This window comes from Triticum aestivum, chromosome 2D, assembly GCF_018294505.1.
Source record: "Triticum aestivum cultivar Chinese Spring chromosome 2D, IWGSC CS RefSeq v2.1, whole genome shotgun sequence".
Lineage (NCBI taxonomy): Eukaryota > Viridiplantae > Streptophyta > Magnoliopsida > Poales > Poaceae > Triticum > Triticum aestivum.
The window spans coordinates 406,303,400-406,322,496 of NC_057799.1; the positions used below are offsets into that span (position 1 = coordinate 406,303,400).

General features: G+C 44.4%; 1 protein-coding gene across 1 annotated transcript; it reads left to right on the plus strand.

Moving 5' to 3' along the window:
• The first annotated feature begins 6,892 nt into the window (after window positions 1-6,892).
• LOC123053439 (uncharacterized) lies at window positions 6,893-13,662 on the plus strand. Its single transcript, XM_044476920.1, has 5 exons — window positions 6,893-7,656; window positions 9,715-10,409; window positions 10,528-10,605; window positions 11,614-12,540; window positions 13,155-13,662. Exons 1-5 carry the CDS (start codon window positions 7,551-7,553, stop codon window positions 13,203-13,205), a joined length of 1,857 nt encoding a protein of 618 aa, XP_044332855.1. The 5' UTR covers window positions 6,893-7,550; the 3' UTR covers window positions 13,206-13,662.
• The last annotated feature ends 5,435 nt before the right edge of the window (window positions 13,663-19,097 follow it).

Sequence of the window (19,097 nt, forward strand, 5' to 3'; positions counted from 1 at the left end):
CCGGCCCCGACCCCGACCCCGGCTCCGGCCCCGGCGCTCGACCCCGACCCCTCCCAACCTCGGCCGTCGTCGGGCCTGCACCCTCTGTAAGCCCCCCACCTCTCCTCCTCTCTCTAGTAGCTAGTTTTTTTGGTTAATTTAGTTAGGTTTTAGTTAGGGTAGATGGTTAATTAGGTTATATATTTAGTTATGAATTTATCTAGGTTTTTCTTCAAATTCTATATTTTTCTTCCTTTTATATGCAAATTTGAAGTGGACATGTGATATGTGGACATGTGATGTTTTGGACATGTCATATTTGGAAATTTGGACATGATGATTATGTGCAGGGTAAATGATCCGAGTGGCCTATGTTACGCCGGAATGTTGATTCATTTCCGTTCCGGTGAATTTCAGGCGCTCGATATGTCCATTTTTTAGCAAAGGTCATGCCGAAATTTTCCGTGAATTTTGGTATGATTTGTGCTAGATAGTAGGCATATTGAGTGCTGGGAAACGACATTCCGGCAAACATAGATTTCTTTTTTATGTCATTTCTCTTTTTTTCATAGTTTTAGAATTAAACGAGGAGACTTAATCATAGGAAACATGTCGAACAACGAAGAAACTGGGCCTTCTGACCAAGATGCACACGAGATGGATTATGAGGGTGAACAAGAGTACCTCGACTATTTGACTGATAAGAAAATGCAAAGTCAAGGTTTGCAGGTCGGCCTCGATGATGGTACTGACGCCGACATCGACACCGACGGCGCCGGCACCGATGGCGGCGCCGAGACTGGCGGGGAAGGTACCGGCGAGGAAGATACCGGCGGGGAAGGTACCGGCGCCGATGCCGCTACCGAAAAGAAGAAGCAGAAGAAGCAGAGGATACGAAAACCTAACAAACTAGGGATTGGACGACTGGTGATCACAAAGATGGCACCTGGCAAGTTTGAGCCTTTAGAGCCGGAAGAACCTCGCAAGTGCTATGGGAACCAAGTAGGATGCATCCTACGGGAATGCGCGAGCATCAACGACGATGACTTAAGGAGTAAAGAACATTTGATGCAGTTGCTCCTGACGAAGTTGCACAAGAGATTCAAGTTCCCCGACCGGGATGATAACATAGAACAACCGTGGCATGATCCGAAGATGAAAAAGATTAACAATCACGCCATGGGCATGTTCAGCAATGATTTGGCCTCCTGGAAAGGGAGGGTGAAACGAGCTATTGAGGCTGAGGAACCCCTGTCCAAGATTCTGGAGGAAAATCCGACACTTACGGAAGAGGAGTTTGAAAAGTTCAAGGACACTTGCGCTACCGAGGCAGCCAAGTCTAAGGCTGCGGAATTCAAGAGCCTTCAGCAAAGGAACACGGGGAAGCATCACCTCGGAAGCCGTGGCTACCTCGGTAAAAGGCCCATATGGGATAAGGAGAATGCGGAACGTGATGCCGCGGGTATCCCAGACCCCTTCGCGAAGTTCACCAACCCCTTGGAGCGTGACTTCATCAGGGCCCGCTACAAGTGGGACAAGGAAAAGAAGGTTTTTTACACGGACCAGATCACGAGGAAATTGATTAGACTACTGGTAATTATTCTTCTACCACCTTACATTTAGCTCCAGATCTAGTCGACTACACATTCCTAAATGGTTCACGCTCCTTCTATAGGAGAAGCAACACCAGCTTGCAGCCGAAAGCCCTCCTTCTCCGATGAGGCCCAAGTGGGACACCCCTCTCAACCGGGCCTTGAACGAACTTAAGGGACTCCCTTTGGGCCAGCGGCCGCAATATGGTCGTGTGCACGGCGCTGGAGACGGCGCCACGTGGAAGGTGTTTTACAACGAGGGCCCGGAGGCCAAGAAGCAGAAAAAGATGTTTAGTCAGGCGGACATCGACGCGAAGGTGAAGCTTGTGGTCGAGAAAAAAGCAGATGATGATGCAAAAAAAAAAACAGCCGAGGAGAAAAATGAGTTGCTACAGCAGGCAGTCAATGCAGCTGTAACTGCCTGCAGAAATGATTTCGCTACTAACTTGGTTCTAGCTATCATCAACTAGACGAAAGAAAATCCAGACAAGACGGTACATGATTTTCCGTTGCCCAGTTTCGTCGGGAGCAAATCCATGAACAACAACACCACCGCACCATCACTTGCTCACGCAACCGGGCCTCCTCTCGCAGTCGCTCCCGCTCATAGTAGCCCGTCCTCAGTCTCTGGCGCGCTAGGTGGGCCTTCGTCTTTGGCTGAGCTCGACGCCGTCACGGTAATTACATGTCGCACCAACATATATATATATATATATAATATTCCATTTTCGTTGCCTTTCGGATGTTTTGTGCCACAGACATGTGTTTGCAGGCCGAAGAAACCCCGTGCACCATACTCTACTTGATCAAAGGCCAGAAGGTGGACGTGGGAAAGGGGATGATAATGAACCCCTTGCAACCCACGTTCCACAACCAGCCGATCCCCGCTGGGCACTTCAGGGTTAACTTGTCCAGTGTGAAATCGGGGCACGAGGATTTGCCTCCTCTAGTACAGCATGTGGGAGAGGACGACGAGACCCCGCCGTGGATTGGAAGCTGCAAGGGTTGGGTGCTGCTATGGCCGAAGAATCTTATTCGTCTGGAGCCGGCCGAGAGCACACCAATAACCACACATCAACAACCATGTGCGGAGACCACCACCCCGCCTACGCAATTACCAGCTCCTGTAGTGCCGGGTGAGAGCGGCGGACGACGTGATGAAGGGGGTGCAATAGTACTGGCTGATGTAATCGGTCCTGTAGAACATATAATGGATGATGAGACAGAGGTCGACCCAATGGGTTTCCTCAATACAAACGTGTATGACTGTGACATAGATATGATGAGTCAACCATATGACGAATCGGGCTATCAGCATGCTAATGAGGATATGGATGATCTGCCCGGGCAGGAAGGTCGTAGCAGGGATTGCAAAAAGTCTCTCTTCATGAAATCCTCACAGGACACGCCTGAAGATGCCACCTCAACACAGGCTCAACTAGCCGAGGGTCATACAGTGCTTAGCCCGTGAACACTGGGGCAGGGGTTAAGGAAGGGTCTGGAAGGTGTGCCCAAGAAAAAGGAGAGGAAGAGATTGGGGAAGATAGCTGCCTACAAACAAGCCAGAGCACATAGTAGCCAGATGATGGATTCTGAAGAGCGTGTGCCCGTGAAAGGTGCGGCCATGTTCCATCTCACGGGCGAGCCGATGCTACCGTCGAAACCGCCGGAGGCACTATCAGGGGATATCAGGAGACTGCATGACCATGTGCTGTCGACTGAGAAAAGCCTACTAGCCTTGAAGGATCCAGGATATCCGATATACACGGCTCGTGTGCCCGAGGGGAAGTGCTACGTCGACACACGGCCCGCGGAGGTGTTCTTCCTGCGGTTTGACCATATCTTTGAGATGTTTCTGACAAGGCGGCTCGATTTTACAATCGGCCGCCTTTTTGCGCTACATATGAGCTCTGTCATGAAGAGAGAAGAAGTCTCGCAAATCTGTGTGGCGGATCCGTACTACATGCACGAGTCTTTCTTGAGTCTCGGCGACTTTGAGCGTGAAACTGCTAGGGACTACCTCCAAAACTTCATGGTACAGAATAAGGACCAGGAAATTGTCCTCCTGCCTTATCATCCAAAGTAAGTCAGTTTTGGACAACCCTTTCGTACATTTCAATCATTCCTTCTCGCTCATATGGAGAATAATTTGAGGTGTCTTTTCCCCGCAGCAACGGGCGCGCTGTCCTTATCGTTCTTTACCCGCGAGTCTCCCACGCCGTGTATTTCGACCCTTCCAGAGACTACGAGAAGAAGGACTACACCCACATAACGAATATCCTAGATGATGCTCTCCAAGGCTTCAGCATTAGAGGTGGCCACATGCAGATCAGGAAACAAAGGAACAAGAAGATGGGTTTCGCGCATAAAACTAACTTCTGCTGCATCCATGTCCCAAAACCAAGCAAGAAGGATGGATTCTACATCCTCCATCTCATGATTGAGTTCAACACGGATCACCAAAAGCTTCGCATGACAAGCAGAAATGATGATCATATCCACAAGTGGCTAGAATCTCATGGAGAAGCGGATTATAAACTTAGAGATGACTTCTTTCGCATCCAAAGGGACATTGCGACGATCATCATGAAGGAAGTCGTCGATGAGAAGGGGATGTTCCACCACGACCCTATATCGCGAGCTGACGTCTGAACTCGCATAGGCATGCAACGTCAAGACCTCACGCTGTTCAAGAAGCTAGGGTCCATCCTCGATGATATGGAAGGATGGAACTTCTAGTGATTTACGATGCCGATGATGATGATATGTGTCGGTTGAATTTGTATACTTTCTGTAGCGATGAAACTTTGTGATGTCCACGGTCCCTGCCGAACTTGCGTAACGCTACTTTGTTTGTTTGGGTACGATGACCTGCGTACCTCTAGTTAATTAGTTTGCGTACTGTATGTTGCATCTAGTTGCTAATTAACCCTTTTCTTTTTCGTGTTGCTCTAATATATTTTGTTGCATATGATTGTACATCCTCTTGATGAAGATGCATCTCTAACAGGTACCTAGTTTCTTGATGGCGAGATGGCGGTGCTATGTCGTGTACAAAGGGAAGGTTCCGGGGGTGTCCAACGAGTGGCCTGAGTGTCAGGCGCAAGTGAATGGGGTCTCGGGCGCCAGCCATAAAGGCTTCAAAAGCAGACAAGAAGGAGAAGGTAGTTACTTGAGGTTCACGCTAGCGCGAGAGAGGACTCGTAACCGCCGCCTCATGTACTGCATAGTTCCGCTCTCACTCATAGTGATAGTTCTTCTTGCGTATACCATTGTTTAGATGGATGACATTGTAGTTGCAAGTATTCGAGACTTGCATGTATCGCTATTTTCGAGATGATGACGAGATACCACTTTGTGTTGGATGATGATTATGATAAGACTATTTGTATGTATATGCTATGATTACATTTGTGGTCTCGCAGCCATTTGTATGTGTATCATGATGACATTTGTATCTGCTAAAGATTCTTGTATAAAGCCTGTTCAAATACAAAACAAATATGCAGAAAAAACAAAAACTACTAAAATTAGCAGTAGCGAGTGGAGAAAAGTTAGCAGCAGCGCCACAGTAGCAGTAGCGCGTCCAGGCAAAGCACGCTAGAGCTATTAGCAGTAGCGAGCTTCCACGAAGCGCGCTGCTGCTACACTTGTATAGCAGTAGTGCGGGTGTGCACGCGCTACTGCTACGGGTTAGCTGTAACGCCGGTCCCCGCGCTACTGATATACCTAGAACCCGCGCTGCTGCTAGCCTTTTCGCTAGTAGTGATGTTCTGATGTACATTCCATGCTCGATGGATACAAGGGAGATTATATAGGTGCGGGACCATACTACCGGTAACATTTGCTACTATATAGGTAGGTGTAGAGTAAGAGTAAGTTGCAAGACATGATGTTTCCGGGGGTGTGTGCAAATGTTTCAAGGGAGCATACTGAAGTAGATCGGTCAGAGATCCTGCCCCTTCATGCACATCTGACGCACCAATAGGTGCAGGAGCAGCGTATCACATCATGGGTTAGAGCACTTGATATTTTCCCCTCTTATCTCATATGGGAGTGTTACAAAATTTGAAAAATAGTCAAATTATATAGACACACATACCCACCAGGCTATAAGTTTTTAAATCTAAACACTAAACATTGCGCAGAAACAACAACAAAATCCATTCGGTGACAGTGAAATAGTCTGAATTTACAGTTTAATTTGGTTTAGCTGCTATTCACAAACAATGAACTTTGTCTTTTTTCTTGGAGTTGTTTATGAAATTGAATTTGTAATCTTGTAATACGGACAAAGACATCACACTCATCCCTATGAGACACATTGTCGGAAGGACTAAAATAAATTATATGCACTTATGTCACCAGTGTTCAGGAAAATGCGAGCACTGATGTCAAGTTTAGGATTTGAACTCTGGTCGTCTGCTGTTCTCCTAATCATCTAACCGTAAGTTAGTTCGCGTATTATGTATTTCTATTTCGAAACGAGATAGTAGTGAACATATCCAACGAGCAAAGGCATTGAGACGTACCCCTTCGCTCCCACGATCCAAGATTAGCTACGGTTTCGCTTGCCTCTCGCCGGCGCTGCCGCCGGTCCGCCTCATCTCCTGTGGTCCTAGGATCATGGAGGCACGGTGGATCTCCGCCCTTTGCTGGCGGGAGAGCTTATTTTTTATATGTTTTTTTGAGTTTTGTTAGGGTTTGTGCCATGCTCAGAAAAGACGAGGCGGCGACGACTTTCTTAAGATGGAATAAGGGTCTCCCTGCTAGCATTCGTTCCGGTGGTGCTTCTAGTATTGTCGGAGGGCGTGTGGAGGTGTGTTTCCGGCGGATCTCGTGGGATCCGGTCGGTGTTTGTCTTCGACGGATCCGTTTGGATCCGGTCTTTGTTCGTCTGTGTCCGTGTGTCTGCACTTTGGATTCTTCTGATCTACGCTTCTCTTCATCGGGCGATGGTTGCTGTTCTGCTACGCTGGCCTTATGGGACCTTAGCACGATGACTTGCCGATTGTCTACTACAACAAGGTTTGCCCGGCTCCTATGAGGGAGGGGCGATGACGGCGGCGCGCCTTCGGCTTGCTCCGGTGCTTGTAGTCATCGCTAGGTGGTCTACGGATCTGGATGTAATTTTTACTTCTGGTGTTTTCTGTACTATCGTGACAGTTGATGAATAGATCTGAAGTTTTCTAAAAAAAAAAGAGATAGTAGTGAACGTGTTATGTAACCAGGCCATTCTGTGTGTAACAGAAAAGGAAGAAGACGGCGAGGAAGCCAGATAGGAAATCAACCGTCATCCGGGACAGGGAAGGTGCGAGGAGGGCGCTGAAAGTCACATTTTGCATAGGGTTTCTCTCCCTCCTGCCCAGACGAACAAGCACACCACACAAACCCACACACTCCCCACGCCCACGGAACCCACAAAAAATTCCGAGAAAGATAATTCCTCTCGAAAAATCGGCGCTCCAAATCCTCCCCTCCCAAGAGCTTCCCCAATCCCGCGAATCCCGACGAATCCCCGCGAAATTTTCCAACCCTCCAACGCCGCCGCCTTCCGCAGATTTCCGACGAGGCCCATCGAGAAATCTAGCGCGCCGTACACAGAGTCGTCGCTGACTCGCTGGTCGCCCGCCGAGGCGCCCTCTCCCGGGCGGCCGCTTCCTGGTCGATCAATTGTGTCGCGGCGGCGTGATACCGATAGCTACGAGAGGAGGGGAGCGATTTTTGCCCCCCTGAGCAGTCTTTTTTATTATTTTTTGAGCATGTCTGCCTGAGATAGATTGTATTGTGAGAGAGTTAGGGTTTGGTGGTCTCTGCTCCGCCCCGAGTTGAGGCTGGGTGCGGATGCGCCGTTGAATCCTGTGCTGTAACCGCCTTCAGTGACTGGCGAGAAGTGTAGGGCATTGGTGGTTGTTTCATTGTTGTGCCGGACTGGATCCTGCTGCTGGGAAGTGTAGATGGTGAGTGGCGCCCGCTGGCATGGACCGAGGTGAGCCCTCGTTGAAGCCAGAATGGCTGGTTCGCGGGGTTGCTACACCGACAGCGTCTGCCACATGTCTCCGACCAGGAACTTCACCCCGTGCAGGTGAGATGCCTTTCCTTGTCAATTTGCTATTTTGGTGCATATTCTGGCTAGTGGTTACTGCTGTTTATAGAATGTATGTACGCAAGATCAATTGTTATTATAGTCGCATGTTTCTAGTGGCATTGCATAACTTTACACCAGCTGTAGTTGTTATTATGGGAGTCGCACCGGAGACGTTTCTAGTGGCATTGGATGACTCTACACCGGCTTTAATCAGTGTTTAGATTTATTTATTTATGCATGGTGAAGTTAGTGCAGTTGCTGCCTGCAAACTCACCATTTTCCTTATGACAATGATCATTCTTCAGTGTTCCTATCACCAATATTCGTCTTAGTTTGATTTAAGGGCAATACTTGTACTGTGAAGCGCTTTATTTATATGTTGCATGGATCATGGAGCCAGTATAATATGTCGAACTATAACTGAGTAATTGTGCACCTGCGGTAATCATTGAGGAATCTGACTTCGGATACATTGCTCACATCAGCATCGTGTCGGTGCTTGTTAAACTAATGATTATCAGTCTGTGTGCCGTTTTAACTGCAGTAAGTTCTGTTAAATTAGATATTATTTTACTCGGACATGCATACATGATTTAATGTGAGTTACCTCGGAGACTTTCTTGGATGGGAAAATTTACAGTTTTATGTTGGTTAGCCATGTTGCTATAATGCAGCAGTCCTCGTAGCGCCAGTTTTGCTAGGGAATACAGCAGGATTAGCCAGAATCACGTATTAAGAAATTCTTGGAGAGGTATGACACGTAGTTGATATACTGAGACTATTCTCATGGCTTGCATTTTTGTGAATCTTTGTTATATACTCCCTCTGTAAAGATTTATAAGAGCGTTTAGGTCACTACTTTAGTGATCCAAACGCTCTTATATTTCTTTACGGAGGGAGTACTTGGCAATAGATAGTAGAATGTAATTCCCTTTTTTGTGTACACAAATATATACAGTGATATCACTAGTTTTGAAAGGGGTAGGGTGGTAGGCAACACATTTTTAGCAATATATAATATTCTTTTCTTGATACAGCGGACATGCGTGGTCGCTGATCTTCCTAAGCTAGTTGTTCAATGTAGTGTACTGGTAGCAGTAGACCCATATTAGGCTAGTAGCAATATGTGCAGGTAAGAAGCAAATGCAGTCCGGTCTTTCTTACCATAACCTGCTTTGATTTGCAGACTAGCATATACTCCCTCCGTCCCAAAATAAGTGACTCAACTTCGTACTAATTTTGTACTAAAGTTAGTCCAAAGTTGAGTCACTTATTTTGGGACGGAGGAAGTATAAATGAAGCTAATGTTGGACGAATTAAACTAAATTATTTGAAATGTATATACATAATTAGCTAAACTTATTTTTCACTTCAGCATTTCTTGGCAACCTCACTGCACTTACACAAGTGCTGAAATTTAAAAAAATGTCACCAAGAGTTCCATGACACTATTTCACATTATTCACTTTGGCCTGGCGGCTCAGTCTGGGGTTGTAGATCGGGACCACTCAGAGCCAGGATAGGTGCCGGGAGTTACTGCATGCACTAGACTCTTCCTACAGGGACACAAAGGATACAAGGTCCTAAGCTTCATCCGTGCAAATGGAATTGCGGATTCCAGGCGCAGAGGCCTCCTGCGCTGCATACTCTTCTAGATACAAGAAGTTTGTTGAAGACAGTATTTTATTATTGTTTTCTTCTGTTGATGTGCTAGTAAGACTGTTAAGATCATATTTTTTGCCTTTTGTAACCTGTGTGTTATTTGCGACAATGAGATACTGATTATACTGTACAATGTATATTACATTGTCACTGCATCTTTTTATTTAATACTTACATTAATACTTTTGATTTATTTTGTTCTTGTACTTTGCACTTAGTAAGGATTGATGTTCAATTGTTCAGTTACCAATCATTGTTGTTGGCACTATCTTTGTGGTTTGGTGTGCTGTTTCATGGTTTAACTGATCATATATGGACCACTTTGAATTGACTATTCTTTTGTGCTTGCAAATTCACAGCATTTTGCTAAGAAGTTGTTGTTTGATGCTTTAGGTGATCAAGACAGGGGTGCTTCATCAAGAAACCGATCAACAGTTCGTGATCGTGAACGGAGCTCCCAACAGTCCTCTTCACGTAGGGGTTCTGGCCCAAGTGTGTCCAGACGGCATGATCGGGATGGCACAGTGAAGTCAAGAGGCTATGCCAGTTTTGGAAGAAGCAACAGAGACAGGGTGTGTGAAAAGGACTCTGATTTCCATGATTGGGAGAGTAGGTTGGGTCTTCCAGATGGCCCTTTGCGTGATGGCTTTGGGTCCTTTAGCTCTTGCAGACCTGAAAGCGATAGGCTCAGTCGTGTTCGTCCAAAGCTGGACACATCGACTCGGACAGCAGGAGTAAGTTTGGAAAATGGTAATCTATCTAGAAAGGATGCTGCAGGTATCTCCTTTGAGCGAGAATTTCCACACCTTAGTTCTGAGGATAACGATGGGAAGCAAGATATTGGTAGAGTTCCATCTCCTGGAATTAGCACCCCGCTTCAGAGCATACCATTGGTTACTGCACCTGATGGCTGGAACTCGGTGCTAGCAGAAGTTCCTGGACTTAGTGAGCCAAGCAATAACTATGTTCCTTCTGGTTTATCACATGCTGGTTCCGGTAGGCAGCCTGAAGTGTCGAGCTGCGGAACGGCATTAAGCATGGCTGAAACAGTAATGCAAGCACCATTAAAAGTTTCCACCACACCCCAGGTAGTGCAATCTATAATGAATATGATATCCGTGTTTTGTTTCTTTCTTTGGTCTGTAATCATATTTCGTTCCAGTCACTTGATCTAAATAGTGTCTTATGTGCAACTTTTTTACCCAGCTATCTGTTGATGCTCAAAAGATTGAAGAAAGAACTATGAGGCTAAGACCTCTGACGCCTTCATCAAACAAAACATCTGTATGTGCCTTTGTCGCAATATGAATATTTCTTGTTTTGTTGTTTGCTGCTTGTGTTATTACCATGGTTGTGTTATTACCAGTGACTTTATTTGAATATGACTGTCATTAGTGGATCATCCACATCATTTGTTCCTACGGGAGCAATCTGCTCCTGAATGATACTAAATTATGTATGTTATTAGTGATTGCATTCAAATTAGTTGAAGATATGGCCATAGATTGGTTCAGTTGCTTCATGTTCTTTGCAAACTGCAAGTATCCACTAAGCAGATTTTGGCAATTATCTGAGCATTGTTAAGGACTGGTGTCTTTCTACCATAACAATTTATGTAAATGCAATGCATCTTGTGTTCTAAGTAAGCGTATTGTGTTGGTTGGTAGTTTGAAGATACTTTGTCGAATATTGTGAAGTATGCATTTTTCTGTTTTAATAAACTATCATCCTCAATATTTTCCTACATCTGTTATTTAACTGCAGTTTGGACCTGAACAAATTTATGACACATGTTGGTCCACCAATCACTGTTAGGTTAGAAACTTTATTTTATAGCACAGGATTATGGATTGTATTGATCTAAGTTGGTGCTTTACTAACTATACAATGGACAAATAAAAAAACTTAAAGCACATGAAATATCTCTTACATAGATGGAGTTTTGTTCTGACAAAACTTTCACTGGTAGTGTGATTCTTGCGTTTTTTCCTATTTGTCTGAGGAGTACACTTCACTGTTGTATATTACTTGATCAGCATTGGTTCATTAAGCATGCAATCGATAAAATGGAACATAGTTTGTTTAGACATGTGAACATGTCTGCATTTTGTGGGATATTGCAGTTTATTTTTACATAAAATTGTAATTCCAATCCTTACTAGGATGCAGACATTTTCGAACTTGTATGTGCTTCCTAAAGCTGTATTTCTGTTTCACTTGTTTATGGAGTGATGCGTTATACTAAAGAAACAGCATTTTGGTTTGCACTGATTCATTCAGAATGCTGTGCAGATATCAAGTTTGTCGGATAAGTTAAAAATTAGAGGTGCAAGAGCTGGGGATTCTAATGGTCCTGTGAAGACTGCGCCACAACTGTCAACACAGCCTTCTAACAGCTCTGTTCGTACTCCAGTCAAATCTGAGCCTGTAAAGCCATCTCAATCAGGAAGCTTTCAAGTCCTGACCCGCGAGCAGAATGGTGCTGCAAATACTGCCAAAGACTGCTCCAGCAATCCTGTGAGCCCTGTTCTAGGTCAATCTTCTTCAGTGGAACCACTGGAAAGGTCTAATGTCAACCATAAGCTTAAAGGTGTTGTAAACGGCCTCCCTTTGCCTGTACAACAAGGTTCATCTGGTGAGAGAAAATCAATTGCAAAATCAAAGCATAAATTCTTCGAGTTACTGCGGAGCAAATCTTTAAATGGTTCAAGCGCTGGCATCGAGTCCTCATCTAGCTTGGCTGATGAGCAGAAGAACCCCTCTGTTGATTTGTCCTTGTTTAACAGTGGAATCAAGTGTATTGAAACTGGAAGTAGTTCATGTGAGGATGCAAATTCTTGTGATGGATCTCAGCGACACCTCTCCGACAATGAGGAAATCAAGCCACCTTCAGAGCCTCATGATGCTTTTTATGAGGGGTTGCATGAGATTGTAGCTGACAACAAGGACGCCAACTCTTCATCAGATCCTGTTGATGCTGAAGATGAAGCTAAAGCTAGTCTGTCCATTATACCCACAGATACAACTGATGTTTCAGCGAGATCGGACTCTAGATATGACGAAGCCCTTTTGTTGTCTGAGCCCATTGTAGCAGGGCAAGAGGAATCGTATCCTACCGAAGAGGAACCAAGTCCAGAAGAAATGGCTTTCCTTAAATCTCTTGGCTGGAAACAAGACGAAGTAGTTCCTCCACTGAAACAGGAAGAGATCGCTGATTGTGTAAGTTCTGTTATGTTTCTTACTCTACTAGTTTATCAACATTATTTGGCTTTCAATAATCAATTCCCATGTTTAGTTTTTTAATTAATAAATTTCATAACTCTCAATGAAGTACACAATTCACTTGTTTATTTTTTATAATAAATTTCATAAGTCTCCATCAAGTACTCATAGTTTTGTTGTCCCCGTTCTTTCAGTTTTGCCAAAAACAGCTCCAAATACTTTCATTTCGATTTTAGTAATTCCTTAACCCATTTAATGTGACTTGCAGTGTCAGCAAAATGCATAATTGTCGTGGTTTGCCATGCAAGTATTGGGTGTCATTATCAATGAACTTCTGATGAGGCATGCCGAATAATTATGGGGTTTAGCAATAAACAAAAGCATTTGTCAATTGAAGTGGAAATGAAATCCTAGTGTTTTTGTTTTACTAAATTGTGAGATTCTGGATTTGGTAGATGTTTTGAGATTTTTTTTACCATTTACGTGATAGTGCATACACTTTTTTATCATTTAAGTTTCTGGTAATGCACATCAGGAATGCACACACACTTGTTTTTACCATCTGTGCCTATCATTTACTGCTTTTTAACATATCTCCCACTACTTTGTAGTTAAGGCACAACGTGAGGCTGCAGCAGAAGCTTGAGGAATGCAGGGGCTAATGACATGACACATCAACCAAAATTACTGGGGTTGTCAACCATGCTTGGAACCTTTGGAGATCAAGCTGTACCATGATGAGTTTGGGTAACTACCTCAACTCTCATGGGGTGATTAGCTTAGCAAATCGAGATATTTTCCCGTTAACTTCAGCTCTGTGGGTAGTTTTCATGGGTAGATTGATGCTTTTCCGTGCTGAAAAGAGGTTTGAGGGTTTTCTTCATTTTCCCGGAAGGAATGCCGAATGAAACAGGCATGTACGGTGTTGGATGCACATAGTTGTGCACCTGCGGTGCTCAGAAAGAATAGGTTGTCTTCTTTTTTTATACTTCTTGTGGCTTATCCTTGTTTCAGAAAAGAAAAGAAAAAAGAATACTTGGGGTCTTTACATGAAAAGGACGCGCCTGTGGCTACCATGGTCTCAAATTTTGCTTAATTTATTTTATTGTTTTACTCAAATATGGCTTCCTGTCTTTGCTTTGATTGGTGGCGTTCAGTTGCGCACCCTGCCTTAAATGGGATCAAAAAGGTCTGCCCAGGATTTTATTGGGTCCAGATATCTCATTTTAGTCATACAGACGGTGGTCAATTCGGTAATCCTGTTTGATCATGAGGTATTTAATTTAGGCCCCCTCCTACATTTTCAAGGTTTGATAAATTATCAGATTGTTCAACTCTTGGCATGTTACTGTTTTGTTGGCTTGGCTTTAATTATTATTTTTACTGGGAAACAATGGTGGGGTACATTTTTTTTAAAGGCATGTTACAACATATACATGTACATGTAATAAGTTAGAGCACTCTTTGGCTGCTTTCGGGGCTGAAGCACTCCCAGACGATGTACTTAAGTGCCATGAGGACCAACGGTCTTGCTGAGCCGGTGTGAGGTATGGAATCCTAGTGTTTCATTTCCAAAAAAAAAGAAGCCTTCTTGGCCAACCACTACCCTAAAAAAACTAATCTAGATAAGCAACTTTTATTTAGAGAAAAGAAGCAACGTTAGCAGCATATTTTTAAAGAAAGAGCACTGCTACGCGGACGACAGTTGCCAGCCGAAATTTGCACGACAGGCTATATATCGCACCATCCATGGGCATGTTTGAAGCACGACAGGCTATATATCGCACCATCCATGGGCATGTTTGAAAAGCAGAAGGCGGTTGGATTAGCAATCGTGTTCAGCAAAACGTTGTCCGTGAAGAGACGATCTCTATTTTCTAGTGTATTGAGGCTGTCAGAGCTCCCCCCCTCAAAGAGAAAAAAAGTCAAAGAAAAAAAAATATAAGCTGTCAGAGCCCTTAAGATTGCAAGGCAGTGCATACTGATTGCAACAAAGTTAGGATACGGATTTGCTCTAGATGAGAATTAGCTCACTAAAGTCCAAGTTTACCACCGTTGAATCTAAGCCCTTAAGATTCGTGCTTATATTTTCTTATCAGTGTACGGTGCGTTGTTGTCTTGCCGCGTTGGCTCGTTCGTTTCGCGGCCTAGGGTGTGCGTCGTTCGTTTTACCCCCTTTTATATTTGTTTTGGATTGTGGGATTTTTCCACGTATGTGTATGGCTGCTCGAAATTAGTAAGTTTACATGGTCTGTGGCTCCTGGCTCGTGTCCATACAATCCGCAACACACTACAAGTACTCCATTTGATCTAAATTAATTGACGTAGCTTTAGACTAAAGCCGCGTCAATTAATTTGCATCAAAGGGAGTAACATTTCTTTTTGTCTTTTTAGTCGCATCGAATGAGAAAAAAAATACAAATATTATCTACTCCATCAAGGAAAAAGTTTTTATGTCTTCCTTTTTTAGTTATATGTCCATTTCTCCATATATGCAACTGCCCGGTCCACAACACGACTACAACTAAGAGAATGGATGATAGCCTGATGCATGTCCACCACTCAAGTTGCAGTTGTAACCGCACTGCAGTTGCATGAACACACACATGACTATAAATGGGAAGAGGGGTGTCAATCAGTTTCATGTCCACCACTAGACATGCAGCTTTAAGTGTTGCAACCTGACTGCAACCGCACACGGCTCAACGCACTGCAACCGGGGTTTGCTGGGTGCGCGTGGTTGCGGAAGTGGACATTCGTCGGGGGTGGGAAGTTGCATGTTTCCACTACACATGCAACTGCAAGTGTTGCCCACGACTGCAACTGTACGCCCTCAACGTGTCTGCAACTGGGGTTGTTGGGTGCGAGGGGTTGCGGAAGTGGCATTTTATCGAAGGGTGGGCGTGCCTTTTTGCGTCTAGATTAATAGCCCACTCTCCATACACAACCAATCCTGAACCTTTATTTTTGTCCTATTTGCAAGTCCATCCTTGGCATGCAAACGGGGCCCACTCCTTTTTGACCAAGTTGCAACTCCACCACCAACATGCAACTAGGGGCCACATTTTTTTATCCCAACTGCAAGTCTACTCTCGATAGCAACTGGGTCATACCCTTTTTGTCCGAATTTTATGCAATTCCACCCTCGCCAGGCAACTTAGGGGGGGGGGGGATTTTGTCTAGTTGCAACTTCACCCCGACATACAATCCACCCCCAACCTTTTTTGTCCTGGTTGCAAGTCCACCCTTTACTCGTAATTGGGCTCGACCCATTTTTGTCCAGTTTGCCAGTCCACCCTCAACACGCAATTGGGCTTGACTCATTTTTGTCCCGCTTGCAAGTCCAACCTCGACACGCAACTAAGAGGCTGACAATTTTGTCCTAGTTGTAACTCCACCCCCGACGTGCAATTGGGGCCCCCATCTTTTTCTTGTCTTAGTTGCAAGTCCAACTACACCCTTGATATGCATTGAGGAGAGGGATTTTTTTTGTCCCATTTGCAAGTCCACCCTCGATATGTAACTAGGGCCCTAACCAATTTTGTCCCAGTCCAAACTCCATCCTCGATACACAACAGGGGGCCGACCCATTTTTGCCCCAATTGCAAGTCCAACATCTACATGCAACTGCATGCTCGCACGAGACATAAATTAAGGGCAGGAGGAGGGTTGTCGACCACTTGCATATCCACATTTAAAAAATATTCATGCTACTTTTTCATTTTCATATTTTTTATAAATAGTATTGAATATTTTCTTAAAATCATTAGTTTTTTGAATTCGCATCTAAAAAAATCATGATATTTTTTGAAATTCATGGACATTTATTTATTTCATGAACAATTTTTGTATTCACTAACTTTTTTTGAATTCGTGAGCATTTTTCAAAATTTTAATTCATTTCTAATTCGTGAACCTTTTTTAAATTTTCAACAATGTTTTATTTCACCAAACATTCAAAATTAGCATAAAACACTTTTTTGTACCGAGACAACAAATACGTATATTGCTAAAAGATGAGCGAGGAAAAATCTAAGAACTAAAGCGAGCAACGCATAGTTGACCAATCTAAATAGGAGTTCTCGAAGCAATAACCTGCAAAACAAGCCAATGCACTATAGCCCATCCCAAATGACACTGGTGACCAAGGCTTGATAAATGCGTCAACATAGAAAAATACGGAGCTATATGATGAGTCAGTGACCATATAATCACCGACAGTCGTACATGTTGATTGTATTCTTAAGTACAGTGACCAAAGTGAGCTTGTGAGACAAGTACACTGACTGTCAATGCATTTTACTCTTCTTAGAACTAACAAATGCATGTGAAGCTGGTGATGGTAGTTTGCTGAACTCTCATTTTGCAGAAAATGTAGAGAAGTTTGGGCATTTTAAGAATTTGTTCACTTCTTGCTTTTGGGGAGAAGTTTGGCCTTGTTGTAGTTCTGGGCCTCCAGTTCTTCAAGCTTGAGGACTCCAGTGTATTTCTGAGCTAAACCACCATGTGATATGATCAACATATTGAGCTCTTAGTTCTGGTGTTGGATAGCACTAAAAAAAAGTTCTGGTGTTGGATTGTATTGTTAAGTAAGAAACTACTGCAAACTGCGTGTAGCTCAGATGGTTAAGTTTCTTCTGATGGACTCGACCCATCAGGGTTTAAATCTTAGATTTGGCACTGGTGTTCACATCTTCCTTGTTGGTGAATGTATGTGTTTATGTGAGCGCTTGCGTCTGTATTGTTATATGAGAAAAAAAATCGATATATTGTTTCTAACTCTATTAGGTTACTCTGAACTCGATGGAGTAGATGATCAAGCTGGACTTGAGTAAGCTGTTATGCTGGAGCGATTTTATCAGCAGTCGTTGTTACTCACTCACTCAAGTACGTACTCAACTTGTGATCGCACAGCATGCCTCCTCCTCTCCCCTCCCATCGAAATCATCATGCGTCGACAATTGTCGCTCTATCCACTAGCATGTCATACGACGACTCGGAGTGTCACGTCACATCCCCACATTGTTTGGGCACCTGCCCAGGATGGTCGGACCCACCAGAACGGACGCGGTGATCTACTCAACGGATCCCCTCGGCCCCTTGGTCACGAAAATAATCAGGGTTATGCATACTTCGTCGGTAAAACGTAGCTTTCTCACCTACGCCGGCCCATATTGACCACTTGCATAATCGGCTCACCGGACAGCTACTCGCAGCTTTCGTCGACCATTTTGCTTGCACACCTTTGCAGAACTTCTCTAATTTCTTTTCAGAGCCCAAAAAGAAGCTAGGCACAAAAACACCTTCACACACGTATACACACCCACGCGTGCACGTCTTGTGTTCACACCATGTTAATTGGACTGGTGTAAACCTATAATTGCAACGATGGCCAGCACACACAACCGAGTTCCACACGGGCGAGAGAAATCCTTATCAGAATTACTTGCAAGGGAAACAAGCGCAGCTAGGCCACTCATGTCGTTGGGAGAACATGGTGGGCAAAGGCCGGCCAAACAATCTATAATTCGTTCTAATTAAAGGGACCCGGCCGATCGACGCCGGTTGCCCACCAACTCAGGCATCATCGACCGGGATGTTGGCTACCTAGCATAGACATCCCTGACCTATCTTTTGTTCACAAGTCAAATAATACTAGCGGGAAGACCCGTACATATAATCCCATATCAGTCCAAACATGTGTATTATAGTGCTTCTGGAAAGACATGTACTTGGAAACGGGCTTGCTAAAACTCAATCGACTGAGATTTAACAAAGTTTTAATCAACCTTGCAGCATTTTGTCCCATTGTATGCAACATTTGTTCGTGCCGGTTGTAGCATCCCGTCTTGCTGGTTGTAGCATGCCATCCTTCGTCGATTGTAGCATGTCATCTCACCGGTCGCAACATCCTCCATTAATAGTTGTAACATTTTTTGGTCAGAACGGTTGTAGCATATGTTGCCATTGCTTGCAGTATTGTCGCAACATTTTTCATCGCCATTTGCAGCATCTAGCCATGCCGCTTGTAGCACCACAACTACGCTAACGTCACTCGACTGAGACTTCGAATGAGTTCCAGACAGACCCATTTGGAAAGCTGCATCAACCACCCACCAAATACATGGAGATGGAGGTTAGTAGTTCCTTTGCTGGAGTTGTGGTGGAACGTCGATATGTAACTTTTTATATTTCCGCGAACCTTTAATTTGTTGTCCACTTTGTATCAGACTGTTGAAGTCAACCTAATGTATCTTGCTTACTTAGTCAACAAAGTTGTATTATTACCATGAAATTAGGACTGGCTACTTGACAGTCACCTGAAAAATATTATGGGTCAGTCGATTGTCTCAAGCAGTTAGATGCAAGATGGACGGTTAGATCAGCTTCTTCAACCTCCAGGCATCCTCATGTTCATCTTCTTCCCCTCAACCGCCCCACATACCACTGGCCTAACCACCGGCCACCACCGCCACCACCCCGTTCCCCCCTCAACTGCCTCCCACCGCCGTGCTGCGGCAGCCCCCAACCATCCCTCTAACCCCGACCATAAC

Coding starts and splice junctions, on each gene's coding strand:
- LOC123053439 (XM_044476920.1), top strand. CDS start 7,551: ATGGACCGAGGTGAGCCCTCGTTGAAGCCAGAATGGCTGGTTCGCGGG. Junction 7,657..9,714: donor AGGAACTTCACCCCGTGCAG/GTGAGATGCCTT, acceptor TTGATGCTTTAG/GTGATCAAGACAGGGGTGCT. Junction 10,410..10,527: donor AAGTTTCCACCACACCCCAG/GTAGTGCAATCT, acceptor TTTTTTACCCAG/CTATCTGTTGATGCTCAAAA.